This window comes from Bubalus bubalis, chromosome 1, assembly GCF_019923935.1.
Source record: "Bubalus bubalis isolate 160015118507 breed Murrah chromosome 1, NDDB_SH_1, whole genome shotgun sequence".
NCBI classification, from domain to species: Eukaryota; Metazoa; Chordata; class Mammalia; order Artiodactyla; family Bovidae; genus Bubalus; species Bubalus bubalis.
The window spans coordinates 128,115,297-128,133,237 of NC_059157.1; the positions used below are offsets into that span (position 1 = coordinate 128,115,297).

At 43.7% G+C, this 17,941-nt stretch overlaps 1 protein-coding gene across 1 annotated transcript; it reads left to right on the forward strand.

Moving 5' to 3' along the window:
* The first annotated feature begins 1,709 nt into the window (after positions 1-1,709).
* On the forward strand, positions 1,710-4,232 carry LOC102411381 (transmembrane epididymal protein 1A-like). Its single transcript, XM_006056733.4, has one exon. It carries the CDS (start codon positions 2,523-2,525, stop codon positions 3,408-3,410), a length of 888 nt encoding a protein of 295 aa, XP_006056795.2. The 5' UTR covers positions 1,710-2,522; the 3' UTR covers positions 3,411-4,232.
* The last annotated feature ends 13,709 nt before the right edge of the window (positions 4,233-17,941 follow it).

The window sequence follows — 17,941 nt, forward strand, 5'->3', positions numbered from 1 at the left end:
GAAAGGGCTTTATAGCCCATATTTCCACCAACATCCTGTTGGTGACTATTTAGGCATTCTCTAAGGAAAGGGACACTTTTTCTATAGTTGTCCTTTTTTCTTTCTAGGTCATCAACTGAATTATTTTTAACTGTGCCTTCATGGCACTCTTAACCTAGAATTTTCTAGCAGGTACTCCAGACTCTCCCAATTATCCAGTGGCAAAGCTGCTTCCACAATCTTAGGTGTTACAGCAGCATCTCACCTCACAGTACCAAAATTCTGTCAGCTCAATCTGCTCGCTGGGTGACTTAAATCACAAATATTCATTTTTCATGTTTTATAGGCTAGAAATCTGAGATCAGCGTGCCAAGATAGTTGGGTTCTTCTTCTTCTTCTTCTTTTTTTTTTTTTTTTTTTTTTGGTGGAGGGGAGTCTTAACCACTGGACTGACAGGGAAGTCCAGATGGTTGGGTTCTGATGAAAGCTTTTTTCCTGACTTAAAGACAGCTACCTGCTGGCTGTGTGCTCATGTGGCCTTTCCTCAGTGCATGCATATGGAGAGAAACACCAGACACAGGATAGGTAAGGAAGCAGAGGACTTGAACAACACAATAAACCAAATAGATGAAATATATATGAACACTCTGCCCAACAACAACAGAATTCACACTCTTCTGAGAGATCTTCGTTTCTCTTCCTCTTTCTGTAAGGACATGAATGTCATCACAAGGGCCCCACTCTTATGACTTGATCTAAACCTAATCATTCCCAAAGACCCCGCCTCCAAACACTATCACTCTGGAGACTAGAGCATCAACATGAATCCTGTGGGAGACAAACTTTCAGTCCACAACAGGTACCATGTTGATTTTTATTATTATTTGCTTATTTACCAGTGAGATTCATTTTCTTGCATTTCATAGGTTTGTTCAATTTATAGTTTTTGTTAATTTATAGTTTTTCTTAGATGAATAATCACTTTATGTCCTTGGCCCATTTTCCTATTAAGGTATTCATTTTTAACTTCTTGAGATATAAAAGCCTATTATATTGTAAGAAGACTAACACTTTGTGACATATAGAGAAAATTTTAGTTTGTTTTTCTCTCAAAATTGGTTTTTTAACAGTAATTTTAATACATAAATGATTAATTCTGATGTTGAAATTCTATTAAAAAACCTTCAAATTTTTAAAAATAATTAAGTTTTTTACTTTCTTCTTTATGATTCCTACTTTGGTATCATTCAGAGAAATACTCCAATAACTTCAGCATCATGGGAATTTTGCAAGAAATATTAGTAATAACTCTAGTAAAGTTACTAATAATCCTGTCATTTTTTGAGTATTTACTATAGATCAGATACTCTACATACATTGTTCTACATGGATACCTCAGAGATATTGCAGGTCTAGTTCCAGATCATCACAATAAATAAAATGTCATGGGTTTTTTGTTTGTTTGTCAGTGCATGTAAAAAAAAGTTATATTTACACTATATATTATGGTCTATTAAGCACGCAATAACATTGTGTCTAAAACAACAACATGCATACCCTAATTAAAAAGTATTTTATTACTTTAAGAAAAACAATTACAATAGCAACGTCAAAGATCAGTGATCACAGGCCATCATAACGATATAATAATAACAAAAAAATTTGAAATATTGTGAAAACAACCCAAATGTGACACAGAGGCAAGAAGGGAGCAAATGTTGTTGGAAAAATGACATCAATAGATTTGCTTGACTCAGGGTTACCATAAATCTTTCCTTTGTTTAAAAAACATAATATATGCAAAACCTCAATAAAGCAAAGCACAATAAAATATGTCTGCATTTAATCCTCACAAGAAACCCAGAAAGGAATTATTATTCCCATTCTACAGATCAGGAAACTGAGGCTCCAGAAGACAGTAACTTGCTTATCGTTCTGTGAGTTGCAAATGTTGGAGCCGAGATTCAGTCACAATGCAGATAAACGAGTGGATCCAGTCCCATCCTGACTCTGCTGTGTTGGCTGCTGGGTCCCTTCCCCACTCTTAGCCTTCCTGTCACCTGTAAAATTTGTTTAGTAATAACTTTCTCACAGAATTGTTGACAGATTTAACTGAGGGGAAAAAAAATGTAACATGCCTATTACCAAGAAACAGTCAGTAAAAGGGAGTCAGCCACCATCCCTCTTGGCTGGCACCAACCACCCCACTGTCTCCCTCTCCTCTCCTTGTGAAGCGGTGGGGCGGAGGCTGGGAGAGAAAGGGCAGACCTGTGCCAACAGTGAGGGGCAAAGGTTGAAATCCCAGGCCTAGGATCTAAGTAAGGAACAGAGTGAGGCGCAACGCACGTACACCATCAGGCCTCCTAAAGAGCCACTTCCACCCAGGAGTGACTCAGAGGCACCTTCCCCTGTGTGGGAGCACAGGTGTGGCCACATCAGGAGAATCTCCCCATTGCTCAAAAGCAGCCACTCTTGCTCCTGAGAAGCGCCCATGAGGTCGCTGCTCATCTCCAGCCAGTGGCCCTGCCACACACACCCAGACCATGGGGACCCTCGGGGGACACCTGCTTGCAGGGCTGCTGTTCCTCATTGTAGGGCTCTACTACTCGGTGCTGGTGTCCTTGGCTCTGCTACGGGGACAGAGATTCCTCAAATCTCCTCTGCCCCCAAGAGACAAGCGAGGGCACCGGTGGTGGCAGCTGATTTCTGTGGAAGCAGTGGTGAAGGTGGTCTTCTCCCTGATAGTTATCTTGCCCGAGTTCTTCTACCCACCGGGAACAAACCGGATGGTGATGGTGGACTGGGAGGACCCGAAGCGGCCGTTTGTGTTCCAGGACACCTGGCAGCACATCACCATGTACGGGTTCTTCCTCTTCAGCGGAGTGGTGGACATCGTGAGCCAGGTGTGCCAGGCGCGGCAGAACATGAAGCTGGAGCGAGCGGCGGAGGCACTGGCCTTCTGCGTGCTGGTGCTGCTGATGATAAACCACATTGAGAACAAGAGCACCCTGGAGAGCCGCGTGCACGCCCTGTTCATGCTGCCTGTCTTCCTGGTCAGCTTGGTGCTCATCATCGAGGTCTGGGTCCCCGACCAGCCCTCACTCTGGGTGCTCAAGAGCTGGATGGGGCTGGTGCTCAGCAACTGGCTGCTGCATCTAAGCGTCCTGATGTATGCGCCTCCCTCCGGACAGCCCTGGAGCGGGGACGACCCTGTGGAGCTCGCCTTTGTCACTACCTTCTTCTGCTGGCACCTGGGCTTGGGGGCTGTCATGCTGGCTGCCATCTATGGTCTCTGCAGCCTCTGGCACCATCGCTTCTCCTCCTGGAAAAGGGCCCCAGGTGCCAAGTACCAGCCGTGCCCCCTATGTGAGGGCAGCGAAGAGCCTGAAAAGTTCAGGGCAGGGGCCCCACAACTAGACGGGGGTGTTTAGGCATAGAATATATCTTGGTACCTCACCCTTTGTAATGAGGATGCCCACTGTGTGCCTCGTGCAGGAACATCCTGGGATCTGCAATGTGGCTTTCCATCACAGGGGTCCCATTCCTTGATCTGAAATGAACAAAGATTACTTCTGTCTACCACCCTCTTCTCTCCAGACCTGTCTCTCTCCTGCTAGCCAGTGTGGTTCCTTATCATGGATTCACATGAAGTGAGAATAGGAGTAATGGTTTCCTCTGACAGCTTTTGGGATCCAAGAGGAAGAGAAGAAATGAGGAAATAGAAGAAAATGGAGGGTGTCTGGGGACATGGCAGGGCTCTGTATGTCCAGGGCAGAGCTGGCTTGCTGTGTGTGCTGCGTGGACCTGTAGCTGAAGTAGTAAAATGTGTCCCAGGGAGAGAGCTCTGTTTTCCCATTGTGGTGAGGGCTTCTGCTTCTTCATTTCTTTTTAATTATTAATTTATTTTAACTGAAGGCTAATTACAATATTGTGGTGGTTTTTGTTCTGTCTTTTACTCATACTAAGTGGGGCAGGAAGAAGAGCTGGTTTTGTTGTTACTGTTTTCTCATCTAAAGTGGATGAGGCTACTTCTGCCTGAGGGAATGAGGGATGAGGGGATAGGGCAGCAATCAGGTTAGCAGGGCTCAAGTCTAGGGAGGAAGGAAGTGAGGGAGGGATTCCCAAAGGTGGGTGTAAGAAATGAGGATTATATCTGTATAATTTTAGGTTGTTTGGTTTTTGCTATGACATAAAACTCCATTGCTTATGTAGGGTCTTTCAATAAAGTCTATGATACACATACACATGTTTTGTGTGAGTGATTCTGGGGTGAGATCAAAGAAAAGGCCCAGATTTCAGTTGATGGGAGCAGAAGGCAAGGACCACCATGAAACTTGGGGCGCAAATGACCTCAGCAGTTCTGAAGACACAGGAACTCCAAGCTGAGAGGGAATCTGAGAACGCCAGCTCCTGGAAGCTGCAGAACTTTCAGCCACTGTACTCACTGAGCTCCTCCCAGAAACAGGAGGTGTTAATAACTTCACATCCTCAGTGAAATATATGAAAGCAAACTATATAAAAATACTTATCTCTGGGTACAACTAGAAAACTGCTCTTGACAGCGCGTGTCTGCTTATGTGAGATGATAAAGCCAGCATTTGGAAGTCTGAAGAGGCAGGAAAAAGGGAGGAGATGCTGACCACAGTGGTGGATAAAGGACCACAGAGAAAAGTGCCCACACAGTGAAGCAGCTACAATTCTGCCACGCCCACACAGTCAGAGGTGCCGGACTCAAAGACAGAAAAGCTCTATGAAGCACAGAGAGGGATATGCATTTGCAGATGGAGGGCAAGATTGGCTGTACATTGTCCTCCGAAACATCACAGGACACTCCCTAAAGAAGTAGGGTGCATGAGTGTGGAGACAAGCCCTGGAAACAGAGGGATAGGGCTTAAAGCAAAGAAGGGGAACAGGGAAGGAATGGAAGTGGGGCAGGGGTCTGGCAAGTCACAGGGCAGTGCTTGGAGGGAAGGAACACTCTGGGTCTAGAAAAGAGAAATGACTTCCCCCAGCTGGAACCAGGCCAGCCTCAGCTTTCCTCCCCAACCTAAGGAAAGGCCAACATCCTTCCTTGTGTCCCCACGTAAAAACCCAGAAACAGAGTCAACTTTACACCAAAGCTAGTAAACCTTAAACTTCAGTTCCCCTCACTTCATTCTTTATTCTTTTTTTTTGGAGGGGGGCACATCTCTCAGTTTGTGGGATCTCAGTTCCCAGGCTGTGGGCCCCAGCGGTAATAGTGCCGAGTCCTAACCACTGGACCACCAAGGAATTCCCAAGGCCCCCCACTTTATATCTCTCATATAAACTCTTGAGAGGGGCCATAGCAAGTGTTCATATGATCACTTATCACTGAGAAAATGCAAAAGTTAGATTTTTCTTAATCTTTTTTTCTCCATAAAATGTGGCTGTGCCCCCTCCCTGAAAACTCAGCACAGATTTACTTTCAGGATGACTTATGATAAACACATCTCTTCCCGTTAGTAGTGAAAAGTAAGAGTGAAAGTGTTAGTCCCTCAGTCATGTCCAGCTTTTTGGGACGCCATGGACTGTAGCCCACCAGGCTCCTCTGTCCTTGGAATTTCCCAGGCAAAAATACTGGAGTGGGTTGCCATTTCCTTCTCCACCTGTTAGTAGAGCATCCTTTATTCAAGGATAATGGTAAGACTCTTCTTCTTTAGCTTGAAAATAAGAAGCTTAAAATGTTAATGACATCATACACTGGCTGAAAACCACCTTCCAAATTAGAATCTCTCAGTCAACAAATGTGAATATCTTATCAGATGCTGGGCCTGATGCAAGGAGCAGGAATTAAAGGTGCAGAAAACTGATGGCTTCCCTGGTGACTCAGACAATAAAAGAATCCTCCTGCAATGCAGGAGACCTGGGTTCAATTTCTGGGTTGGGAGGTTCCCCTGGAGAAGGGAATGGAAACCCACTCCTGTATTCTTGCCTGGGAAATTTCATGGACAGAAGAGCCTGGCACGCTACAGTCCATGGTGTCGCAAAGAGTTAGATATGAATGAGTGACTAACACTAACACTTTTCTTCACTGAGGCAGAGGTGGGAGGTAATACACAGATTTGGTTTCTGCTTATCTCATCTGTGCTGTATGCAGAATTCTTGTCCTGCACATCTGGCCCTTGCCCAGAGTATCAGTAATGGCTGTCTAGGGAATCAGAAACAATGGGATGCGGACAGATAGAGGATTCAAGGAACTGATTCATAAGATTGTGAAGACTAGCAAGTCCAGAATCTTCAGGGCACGCCAGCAGGCTGGAGACCCAGGGGAGAGTTGAGTTGATGTTGCCATCTTGAATCTGAAGGTGGTCTGGAGGCAAAATTTATTTTTCTTCAGGGCACCTCGGACTCTTCTTTTAATGCTTTCAACTGATGAAATGAGGCCAAACCACATTACCTAAGCCTACTGATTTAAATGTTCATCACATTTGTAAAAATTACCTGCACAGCAACATCTAGACTGATGCTTGACCAAACATCTGGGTATCATGGCCCAGCCAAGTTAACACAAAAAATTAGTCATTATACTCAGCATAACAGAACACGACCACTCAAATATGATTTAAGTCAACATGTTTGTCATGTATTGGAGACCTCCCAAAAGAGTAGTAATAACTTCATTTTGGGTTTTCCTGATGGCTCAGACAGTAAAGAATCTGCCTGTAATGCAGGAGACCCAGGTTCGATCCCTGGGTCGGGAAGATCCCCTGGAGAAGGAAATGGCAACCCGCTCCAGTATTCTTTCCTGGGAAACCCCATGGACAGAGGAGCCTGACAGGCAACAACAGTCCACGAGGTCACAAAAGAGCTGGACAGGACTTAACGACTGAACAACAACAACAAACTTCATTTTAAATGAACTCCATCATTATAGGACCTGACTGCAGTGTGACTACAACTATATAATGTTCTACAGATTTCTTCCCTTCCCTGAACCCTCCAGAAGGAGAATGATAGAGTGATGGGTGTGCAGGTAGGTGACACTGATTTTTAAATTTAAAATTTTTTTTATAATTTTTTAATTTAATTTTTTAATTTAAAAAAGAGGCTTTTTTTTTCTTTTTCAGGTTACATATTTTAGGCATCTTAGAAAATAACAAAAAATAGTTTAAAGTGTTTGGAAATCTACCATAATGCTCTTACCCAGAATTAATTACTGCCTCAAAGGGCTAAAAGGGTAGGATATTATTTCAACCACCTTAAGAGGGTAGAGGGCTTCCCAGGTGGCTCAGAGGTAAAGAATCCACCTGTAATGCAGGAGACGAGAGTTTGATCCCTGGATCAGAAAGATCTCCTGGAGGAGGGCATGGCAGCCCACTCCCGTATTCTTGCCTGGAGAGTCCCATGGCATGAAGAGCCGGGTGGGCTACAGCCCACAGGCTTGCAAAGAGTTGGACGAGACTGAAGTGACTGAGCACACATGCACAAGAGGGGAGAAGGTGGGGTTTAATATCAGAGATGAGGCCATTCCTGGTGATACTGCCTCATGTACCTGATGACCAGGTGAAGGTCACTGAAGATAAGGAAGTCCAGAACTGGGAGTCTAGTACTATGAGAAAGAACTAAGGATACTGACATGCCTGGAAGATGGCAACCTTGGTGAGAAGAACCTGGAGCCCAGTTCTTGGTGAATCTGGAGGAGGCAGTGTGGTAAGGCATCAAGGAAGTACAGAAGATAGAAAATGTGACTAGCATGAGCTTCAAAGGAAGACGTGATCAGGGTTAAGCAGACATGGTAATATTTACCCTACAGAGGTATTCTGGGAAATAAACATGGTTCTTCATATACAACACTTAACACAGAGTGTTGTGCATACCATACAGCAGACACTCAATATGTATTAGTTAGAGATTCTGAATACACATGCAGGCAATGACCAGACCATATATTGAAAATAAAACTCTGACCCACAGTCTGCAGCAACCAGCCCAGGAAACCAGTCTGTGATCTACAAATCAGACTTGTAGAAAGTTAGCCAACTGTCACTCGCTACCAACTAGTCCTGGTAGCCAAACAATAATCCCTATAACAACTGACATACAATGGACAGGACCTGGTAAATAACTAACAGCTTCCCTAATTTTTGCCCCGTTTCTAGCTTAAGGAGCTTTCCTGGTGGCTCAGATGGTAACGGCAACTGCTTGCAATGCGGGAGACCCAGGCTCGATCCCTGGGTCGGGAAGATCCCCTGGAGAAGGAAATGGCAACCCACTCCAGTAATCTTGCCTGGAAAATTCCATGGATGGAGGAACCTCATAGGCTACAGTCCATGGGGTTGCAAAGAGTCGGACATGACTGAGTGACTTCACTTTCTAGCTTAGGACCAACCTGAAAAAGCCAAATATGCACCCCTAAGCAATCACATGAGACTCCACTTCTAGTTAGCCTGACCACAGCTTTCCTATGACAACAGCTTCCAAGCAAAGCATTCCCTGAAGGCTTCTGTTTTTTTCCCCACCATGATGCTTTCCCATTCCTCTGCCTCCCTGAGCCTTTGCCAAAAAGCAAATAATGGCAGCTGACACCCTTGCTGTAGCAAGCCTGAAAAGAACACATTTGCTTGTTCTCCTTTGATTGGTTTTCATCTATTTTCACATGTTAAATTCTTTCATTTATTCATTTAAGTTGTTAATATTTATTGAGTATATACTATATGCCAGACTCCATGCTAGGATCTGAGAATAAAGAAGTGACTCAGATGCCCAGGTCCCTGCCTTCAAGCCAACTGTGGCTGTGGGAGAATAAAGGCAAATAGACAGCAAGGTAAGCACAGTCTGTAAAGGACAGTGATGAAGCGCAGCTAAGCCAGACTTGAGAATCAGGGAAAGCTTACTAGAACAGTGTGGAGACAGGGGCCTGAAGGAAGAAACCTGGAGGAAGGGAAAGAGCGGTGAGGAAAATGGTCAGGAAAAGAGAAAAAGCCATAGGAAAGTCCCCAGGTCATTGCATAAACACTGCAGAAAGTGCATAAACGTAGGATGCTTCAGGACGAGCCATGAAAGTAGAAAGGCAGACAAGGGTCAGAATCTTTCTAGGCCACATGAAGGCATTTAGCATTTATCCTAAAACTGACAGTAGTGATCAGATTTCCATTTTGGAAACATCACTCAAACTCCATGTGGATGAGGCCTGGAGGAAGGCAAACTTGGAATCAGGGAAACCAGTTAGGTGACTAACAAGTGATGGTGGCTGGATGAGAAGAACAGTACGTGGATTGGGGAGCTGATTTAGACCTCCCCAACCAGGACATCAAGGCTGGAGTTCAGTAGGGGAGGGGAGGGGGCTGGGGGATGGGATAGGCCAAAGCTTGTATAGCTGAAGAAGAAAGTAAATGCAATCACCAAGAAAATGAAATCCATGATGAGGGCTGTGGAAGAAGAGATGAATTCTGGATGGAGACATGAAATTAAGGTGCTGTCCTGGAAGCAGGTGGATGTACTGTGCCTGGTGCGCAAGAGGAAGGGAGGGGTAGAGAGGGCAATCTGAAAATCAAAATCCGTCATTAAAGCCATTGATGAGGATGGATGAGATTGCCCAGGGGGAGGGTACAGGGAAGAGAGCTTGGAACAGGACTCGGGGGACCTTATCTAATTGAGAGAAAGAAGACAGACACTCGTGAGGCAGACCAATAAAGAGTAGCCAGGGTAGAGGGAGGAAAACCAGGACTTTGCTGTAATACAGAAACCAAATATTGATGCTATCTTAATAAAGGGAGTAGCAAATAAAGGTTTGCTTCTTGTTCCCAGTTCCTCCTTCTCCTCCCCAGGAAACGACATTGGGAGGGAACTTACTCTACTAGTTCCAGTTCCAGTTACTAGTGGAACTGGTCCTGCATTGCCCCATAGTGTTGCCCAAGCTGCATCAACAAAGTGCTGGTGTTGGTACTTGTCAATAAATAAAACTGGATGATGAAATACTGAGGAGAGATGCACACACTTAGGACAAGGATGTCCCCCTAAGCCACACCACCTGAGAGTGTTACCAGTATCTTGGTGAGGTGGGGCTGGGAGTTAATTCAAGGGCCACAGTGGGCATTATTCTGGTTTGATGACTGAACAGTATACAGTTAACTACTCAGTTCGTTCTGCTTGTACTCAGTCATGTCCAACTCTTTGCAACCCCATGGACCATAGCCTGCCAGGGTCCTCTGTCCATGGAATTTTCCAGGCAAAAATACTGGAGTGAGTTGCTATTTCCTTCTCTGGGGATCTTCCCAACCCAGGAACTGAACCCACGTCTCTTGAGTCTCCTGCATTGGCAGGTGGATTCTTTACCACTGCACCAGCTGGGAAGCCACCCGGGGAAGCCACCCGGGTTATGGAGCACCTACCGTCAAACTTCCTTGTTCTTCACTAGACTGCAGGTACAAAAGGGACCACGGGAAGGATATTTCAAGTTCTCCAACCTTTTCAGCCCTGGCTGAGGTATCCCTCCCCATCCTCACAAGCCTCTCTCTCTCTCTCTACCCCTCTCTGGAGTATGGCATCCCCTCACTGGCAATGGCATCCTTGGTAGCAAAAGGGTTTTCCTCTCTAATTAGCAATTCTTTAAAGACCCAAGTCACCCACCCCCCTCACCAGGGAAAAAAAAGTCCTTCCCCGCCTTCTCCCAGCACTGCCTGCCCACCCTCATAGGCCCTCTGCCCTCCTGAAAACAGTTCCTTAACTTCCTCTGGCAACCCCACTCTCCAGGTACACATTCCCCAGGAACCCAAGAACCAATCTCAGAGTGGCAGCATCCTCACTGCTTGGCCCATCGACCTGTCCTGACGTCTTGGGACAGGAGCTAGGAGCGCGAGTACTGGGAGACAGAATTGGAAGAGACACTTGACTTTCACTCACTTTGTACTTCTGATTGTTTGTTTTCAATGAAACCAAAATTAAAACTGTACTAAGGGCACGGAACTACCTAGTAAACTGTAAGGAATGCACAGAGCCCAGCTCTGCCAGGCTGTCCGTGGGGCCGTGCCTGCTCCACGGCTACCCTCTTGTTAAAGAGGTTCTGGTCTGAGAATGGCCAGTGTGTTAGGGCCCCTCACTCCTGTGCGCTTTCCTGTCCCCTCCTAGGGGCTGGGGCAGAGATCAGGAACTCAGCCCCGAGCCCACCTCTTTTCAAATAAGAGGCTGCGGGGTCGCCGCCACGCCTTTGCGCGACTATCCCAGGGGGCGCCCAAGGGACGACCGCGCAGCATCGCGCTGGAGTACTTGACTCGCCGCCGCTGGGCCGGGGAGAGGGCAGGGACGAGGTTGTGTATCCGCCTTTCCCAGGTCGTTGGTACCGTCAGCTGCCTGGCAAGACACAGATTCAGGACGCAGAGACTGCGCGGCTGAGAAGGTTTCCGCCTGCGTGGATGCCCAACCGGGACCCCCTAGCTGCCTAGCGCTCTTCTCCCACGCGGGCCGGGCGAGGGCCGGCTGGCCCCAGGTGCTCAGAGAGGTTACACGCCTAATCTGGGGAAATGAGGAGGGAGATGGCTGAATCAGGGAGGGGTGGACTAATTCTTAGAATCTTTTCTGCGTACAGTATTTCTCTAGCTCCTTCTAAGCACTCGAGAAGAATCAGCGAACAAAACAAAGTTTCCCGCGCTCTCAGATCTAGAGTGGGAAGTAGCATTGACCTGATTAGTTCATATGTTGAGGTTTAGCCCTAACCATCTACAACCACCTCCTCCTACACGCTATTAAAAGCAAACTCCTTGACAAATTGCTCTCCAGTGTGCACCAAGGGAGACAGCAAGTGGCAAAAGCACGCGGATTGGGAGAGGTTGGGGGCAGGAAGAGCTATAGGATTGGGAAACACAGTTCAGTTCAGTTCAGCTCAATTCAGTCACTCAGTCGTGTCCAACTCTTTGCGACCCCATGAATCGCAGCACGCCAGGCCTCCCTGTCCGTCACCAACTCCTGGAGTTCACTCAGACTCACATCCATTGAGTCAGTGATGCCATCCAGCCATCTCATCCTCTGTTGTCCCCCTCTCCTCCTGCCCCTAATCCCTCCCAGCATCAGAGTCTTTTCCAATGAGTCAACTCTTCCCATGAGGTGGCCAAAGTACTGGAGTTACAGCTTTAGCATCATTCCTTCCAAAGAAATCCCAGGGCTGATCTCCTTCAAAATGGACTGGTTGGATCTCCTTGCAGTCCAAGGGACTCTCAAGAGTCTTCTCTAACACCACAGTTCAAAAGCATCAGTTCTTCGGCACTCAGCTTTCTTCACAGTCCAACTCTCACATCCATACATGACTACTGGAAAAACCATAGCCTTGACTAGACGGACCTTTGTTGGCAAAGTAATGTCTCTGCTTTTCAATATGCTATCTAGGTTGGTCATAACTTGTCTTCCAAGGAGTAAGCGTCTTTTAATTTCATGGCTGCAGTCACCATCTGCAGTGATTTTGGAGCCCAGAAAAAACAAAGTCTGACACTGTTTCCACTGTTTCCCCATCTATTTCCCATGAAGTGATGGGACCAGATGCCATGATCTTTGTTTTCTGAATGTTGAGCTTCAAGCCAACTTTTTCATTCTCCTCTTTCACTTTATCAAGAGGCTTTTTAGTTCCTCTTCACTTTCTGCCATAAGGGTGGTGTCATCTGCATATCTGAGGTTATTGATATTTCTCCCAGCAATCTTGATTCCAGCTTGTACTTCTTCCAGCCCAGCGTTTCTCATGATGTATTCTGCATAGAACTTAAATAAACAGGGTGACAATATGCAGCCTTGACGTACTCCTTTTCCTATTTGGAACCAGTCTGTTGTTCCATGTCCAGTTCTAACTGTTGCTTCCTGACCTGCATATAGGTTTCTCAAGAGGCAGTCAGGTGGTCTGCTATTCCCATCTCTTTCACAATTTTCCACAGTTTATTGTGATCTACACCGTCAAAGGCTTTGGCATAGTCAATCAAGCAGAAATAGATATTTTTCTGGAACTCTCTTGCTTTTTCGATGATCCAGCAATTTGATCTCTGGTTCCTCTGCCTTTTCTAAAACCAGCTTGAACATCTGGAAGTTTACGGTTCACATGTTGCTGAAGCCTGGCTTGGAGAATTTTGAGCATTACTTTACTAGCATGTGAGATGAGTGCAATTGTGCGGTAGTTTGAGCATTCTTTGGCATTGCCTTTCTTTGGGATTGGAATGAAAACTGACCTTTTCCAGTCCTGTGGCCCCTGGCTGAGTTTTCCAAATTTGCTGGCATATTGAGTGCAGCACTTTCACAGCATCATCTTTCAAGATTTGAAAGGCTCAACTGGAATTCCATCACCTCCACTAGCTTTGTTCTGAAGACCTACAAGACCTTTTAGAACTAACACCCAAAAAAGATGTCCTTTGCATTATAGGGGATTGGAATGCAAAAGTAGGAAGTCAAGAAACACCTGGAGTAACAGGCAAATTTGCCCTTGGAATACGGAATGAAGCAGGGCAAAGACTAATAGAGTTTTGCCAAGAAAATGCATTGGTCGTGGCAAACACCCTCTTTCAACAACAAAAGAGAAGACTCTACATATGGACATCACCAGATGGTCAACACCAAAATCAGATTGATTATATTCTTTGCAGCCAAAGATGGAGAAGCTCTATAGAGTCAGCAAAAACAAGACCAGGAGCTGACTGTGGCTCAGATCATGCACTCCTTATTGCCAAATTCAGACTGAAAATTGAAGAAAGTAGGGAAAACCACTAGACCATTCAGGTATGACCTAAATCAAATCCCTTATGATTATACAGTGGAAGTGAGAAATAGATTTAAGGGACTAGATCTGATAGATAGAGTGCCTGATGAACAATGAACTATGGACTGAGGTTCATGACATTGTACAGGAGACAGGGATCAAGACCATCCCCATGGAAAAGAAATGCAAAAAAGCAAAATGGCTGTCTGGGGAGGCCTTACAAATAGCTGTGAAAAGAAGAGAAGCGAAAAGCAAAGGAGAAAAGGAAAGATAGAAGCATCTGAATGCAGAGTTCCAAAGAATGGGAAACACAAGGCCTACATTAAGCAGAAAAATCTTATTTTCATTGGTAAAACATCTTTTATCTTCATCACTGGGGCTTCTCAGAATTTCCTAAGTGCCCCCCAACCTCTTTTTTAGTCACTAATATTTGAAAAGTAAGAAAAGATGGCAGTTTCATTCCTCAGGTCATAAAAACACTTCGGTTCACTCCTTATTCAACAGTTTCTGGCAAGATGGTTGAGATGCCAGATGTGGTGACAATCTGTTAGAAGAAATAAATCAGGTTTGAAAGGCAGATGATAGGGACTCATGAATGTTCTAAATTAGAAATAACAAGACTTAATGACCTGACAATAGTGCCCCAAACGTCCAGTTAACAGGAAGCGCAGAACAATTGACAAAGGATCAAAACTAGAGCACCACCAGACTAAAGGGACTCCAAACAGGTCCTGCCCAGGCATGTCTCTCTTCTTTTCTTTCTTTTTTTTTTTTCCTTCCTTGTGATGAAAGCTTTTAAGGTCCACACTCATCAGTTCAGTTCAGTCGCTCAGTCGTGTCCGACTCTTTGCGACCCCATGAATTGCAACACGCCAGGCCTACCTGTCCATCACCAACTCCCGGAGTTCACTCAGACTCACGTCCATCGAGTCAGTGATGCCATCCAGCCATCTCATCTTCTGTCGTCCCCTTCTCCTCCTGCCCCCAATCCCTCCCAGCATCAGAGTCTTTTCCAATGAGTCAACTCTTCGCATGAGGTGGCCAAAGTACTGGAGTTTCAGCTTCAGCATCATTCCTTCCAAAGAAATCCCAGGGTCCACACTCATAACAACTTTCAAATATCTGATACACTAGTATTAGCTGTAAAACCCCATGATTTATTTATTTATAGCTTGGAGTTTATACTTTTTAACCTTCTTCTTTCATTTCACCTACCCCCATCTCTGGTGACCACCAACCTGTTCTCTCTATGCATGAGTTCAGTTTTTGTTTGTTGTCTGTTGTTAGATTCCCCATATACGTGAGATTATATGGGACCGGTCTTTCTCTGATTTATTCCACTTAGCATAATGTCCTCCAGGTTCATCCATGTTGTTGCAAATGACAAGATTTCATTCTTTTTCATGGCTGAATGATATTCCATTGTACATGTATACACGGCATTTTCTTTGTCCATTCATCCACTGACAGACATTTAGGTTGCTTCCGTATCTCGGCTTTTGTAAATAACGCCACAGTGAACATGAGGTGATACAGATATCTTTTCTAATTAGTATTTTTGTTTCCTTTGGATAAATACCCAGAAGTGGAATTGTTGAATCACATAGTGGTTTTATTTTTAACATTTTGAGGAACCTCCATACTGTTTCCACGGTGGCTGCACCAATGTGGATTCCCAGCATCTGTGCACACCCTCACTAACACTTGTTACTTCTTGTCTTTTTGGATGACAGCCATTCTGATAGGTGTGAACTAATACCTCACTGTAGTTTTGATTTGCATTTCCCTGATGATTAATGACACTGGGCACCTTTTCATTTAGTTGTCGACCATCTATATGTCTATTTAGGCCTTTTGCCCATTCTTTGATTGGGTTGTTTGTTTTTTGGTTATTGAGTTGTATGAGCTACCAGACATCTTTAATCATAGCACCAGCCCTGTAGGATTAGAGTTTATCCTTTTAGTCTGCCTCAATTTGAGACTCAGGTTTAGCAACAAGTGCTGGTCAGGGGCCTGGAGAGAATCTCATTGTATTAAAATATGCATTATCTTTCAGTTTATTGTATATGCTCTATGATCTTAAAGATCTTTTTAATTCCTAGCGTGCATGCACTAAATGAGTATTGAAATTTCAATACAGGAGATATGATCTCTGAGATATTTCTTCACTCTCTTGCTCCATGTCATATGAAAGGGTTTTTTTTTTCTTCACTATTCATAAATAAGGCCAATGTGTCATGAAAATATGTTCTTCTTTATACTTTCTTCTTTGACAGCCTATAATTTGCTTAACTTTTTATTCCTGTTTCCATTACAGCTATTGCTCCTTCTTTCTCTTATCATATATAAATGACCTGGTATGTTATTGTATATTTTAACACCAATTTAAATTCTGATGATAGCTGGAACCACTCTTTCGTTCTTCTGCATTTATTGTAAGAAAAAATTTCCAATGTTCTTACTTTTAAATCCAAACTGACTTATATAAAGGAGTGCAATCATTTGACTCTATTATGTGTTTTAGTATAATTATGTTACAGCATTTACATATGGAAATGTACATTACTTAATTATGGATCTTTTATGTACTTAATAATGGATCATTATTATGTCTCCTTTTAATTTCAGTTAGGACATGAAAATGACAAAAGCCATCCCTGACACCTGGGAGTCAGCCTGGCACTCAGTGCTCAGCATCGTGTTCTCCCCTGGCACATTAACCATTTTACAGATCGCCAGGATCAGACAAGGCCACTCTGAGAGCTTGATGGATCAAGATGAAAACAAGAGCACTCTGTAATCATGTCTGAACACAGACAAATGTGAACGTGGTCCAAACCAGAGAAATGACTAAATGTCTCCCTATGTTGGCTAGTATGGGTGACTACTGTTTTACAATGATAGCTTTAGCTCTAATATGCCCTTCTTCTAGGCAACATTTATCAAAATATCCAACTATAGAACAGTTCCTGCTTCTTGATAGCATTCAATTCAAAGCAAAGCACCACTTTCATGAATCTTCCTGAAAGTCATAAAACAAACTTAAACCTTCCAAGTCCCTTCTCTGCGGTGTGTATTCTCTCTTGCAGTGAGCAATAGGTTTAACTTATTCAACTGTAAGTATGTTCCTGAGGATCTTTGGTTGGGAGGCATTGACAGATATTACAGTGTTATCTGTCTATCTATCTAGCCTTTGCAATAATGTATGTAGATAAATTATATTACCTATGAATTTCAGTTCAAGATAATACAGGGGCTTTATAAAGTATTTGTTATAAAAAGAGGGTATTGAGTTTGATAGTTGATAGTAATTTTCTGAACTTGATTCTGTCTACAGGTAAATCATGGTACGCTGTTTTCTCTGCATATAAATCCTGTGTGCAAACGCAGGCCTCACACAGGATGTCACTTACGTGAGCAGGTAGTGTCATACTACACACACACAAAAATTCCTGAAACTAAATACAGCACAACTATTCCACTCTGCAACTTCAGAAAAATGATTGGTTAAAGGAAACCAACTGAATAGAAGAAAATATTTGCAAATCATAAATCTGCTAAGGTATTAATATCCAAAATATATAAAGAATTCATACAACTCAATAGCAAAAAATAATCTAATTTTAAAAATGGACAGAAGATCTGAATAAACATTCTTCCGTAGAAGACATAGAGATGGCCGATAGGCACATGTGAAAAGATATTCAACATTGCTAATTATTAGAGAAATGCAAATCAAAACCATAATGATACTATATCACACTGGTCAGAATGACCATCATTTAAAAGTCTACAAATAGTAAATGCTGGAGAGGGTGTGGAGAAAAGGGAGCCCTCCTACACTGTAGGTGGGAATGTAAATTGCTGCAGCCACTATGGAAAACAATATAGAAAACCAATACAATATTGTAAATTTAAAAAATTAAATTAAAAAATTAAATTAAAATTTAAAAAAATCTAATAGAAAAAAAAAAAAAACTAAAAATAGAGTTACCATATGACCCAGCAATCCTTCTTCCAGGCAGATATCCAGACAAAGTTATAATTTGAAAAGATACATACACCCCGATGGTCATAGCAGCCCTGTTTACAATAGCCAAGACATGCAAGCAACCTAAATATCCACTGACAGATGAATGGATAAAGAAGATGTGGTACATATATACAATGGACTATTACTCAGCCATAAAAAGAATGAAACAATGCCATTTGCAGCAACCTGGATAGACCTAGAGATTATCATACTAAGTGAAGTAGGTCAGACAAAGACAAATA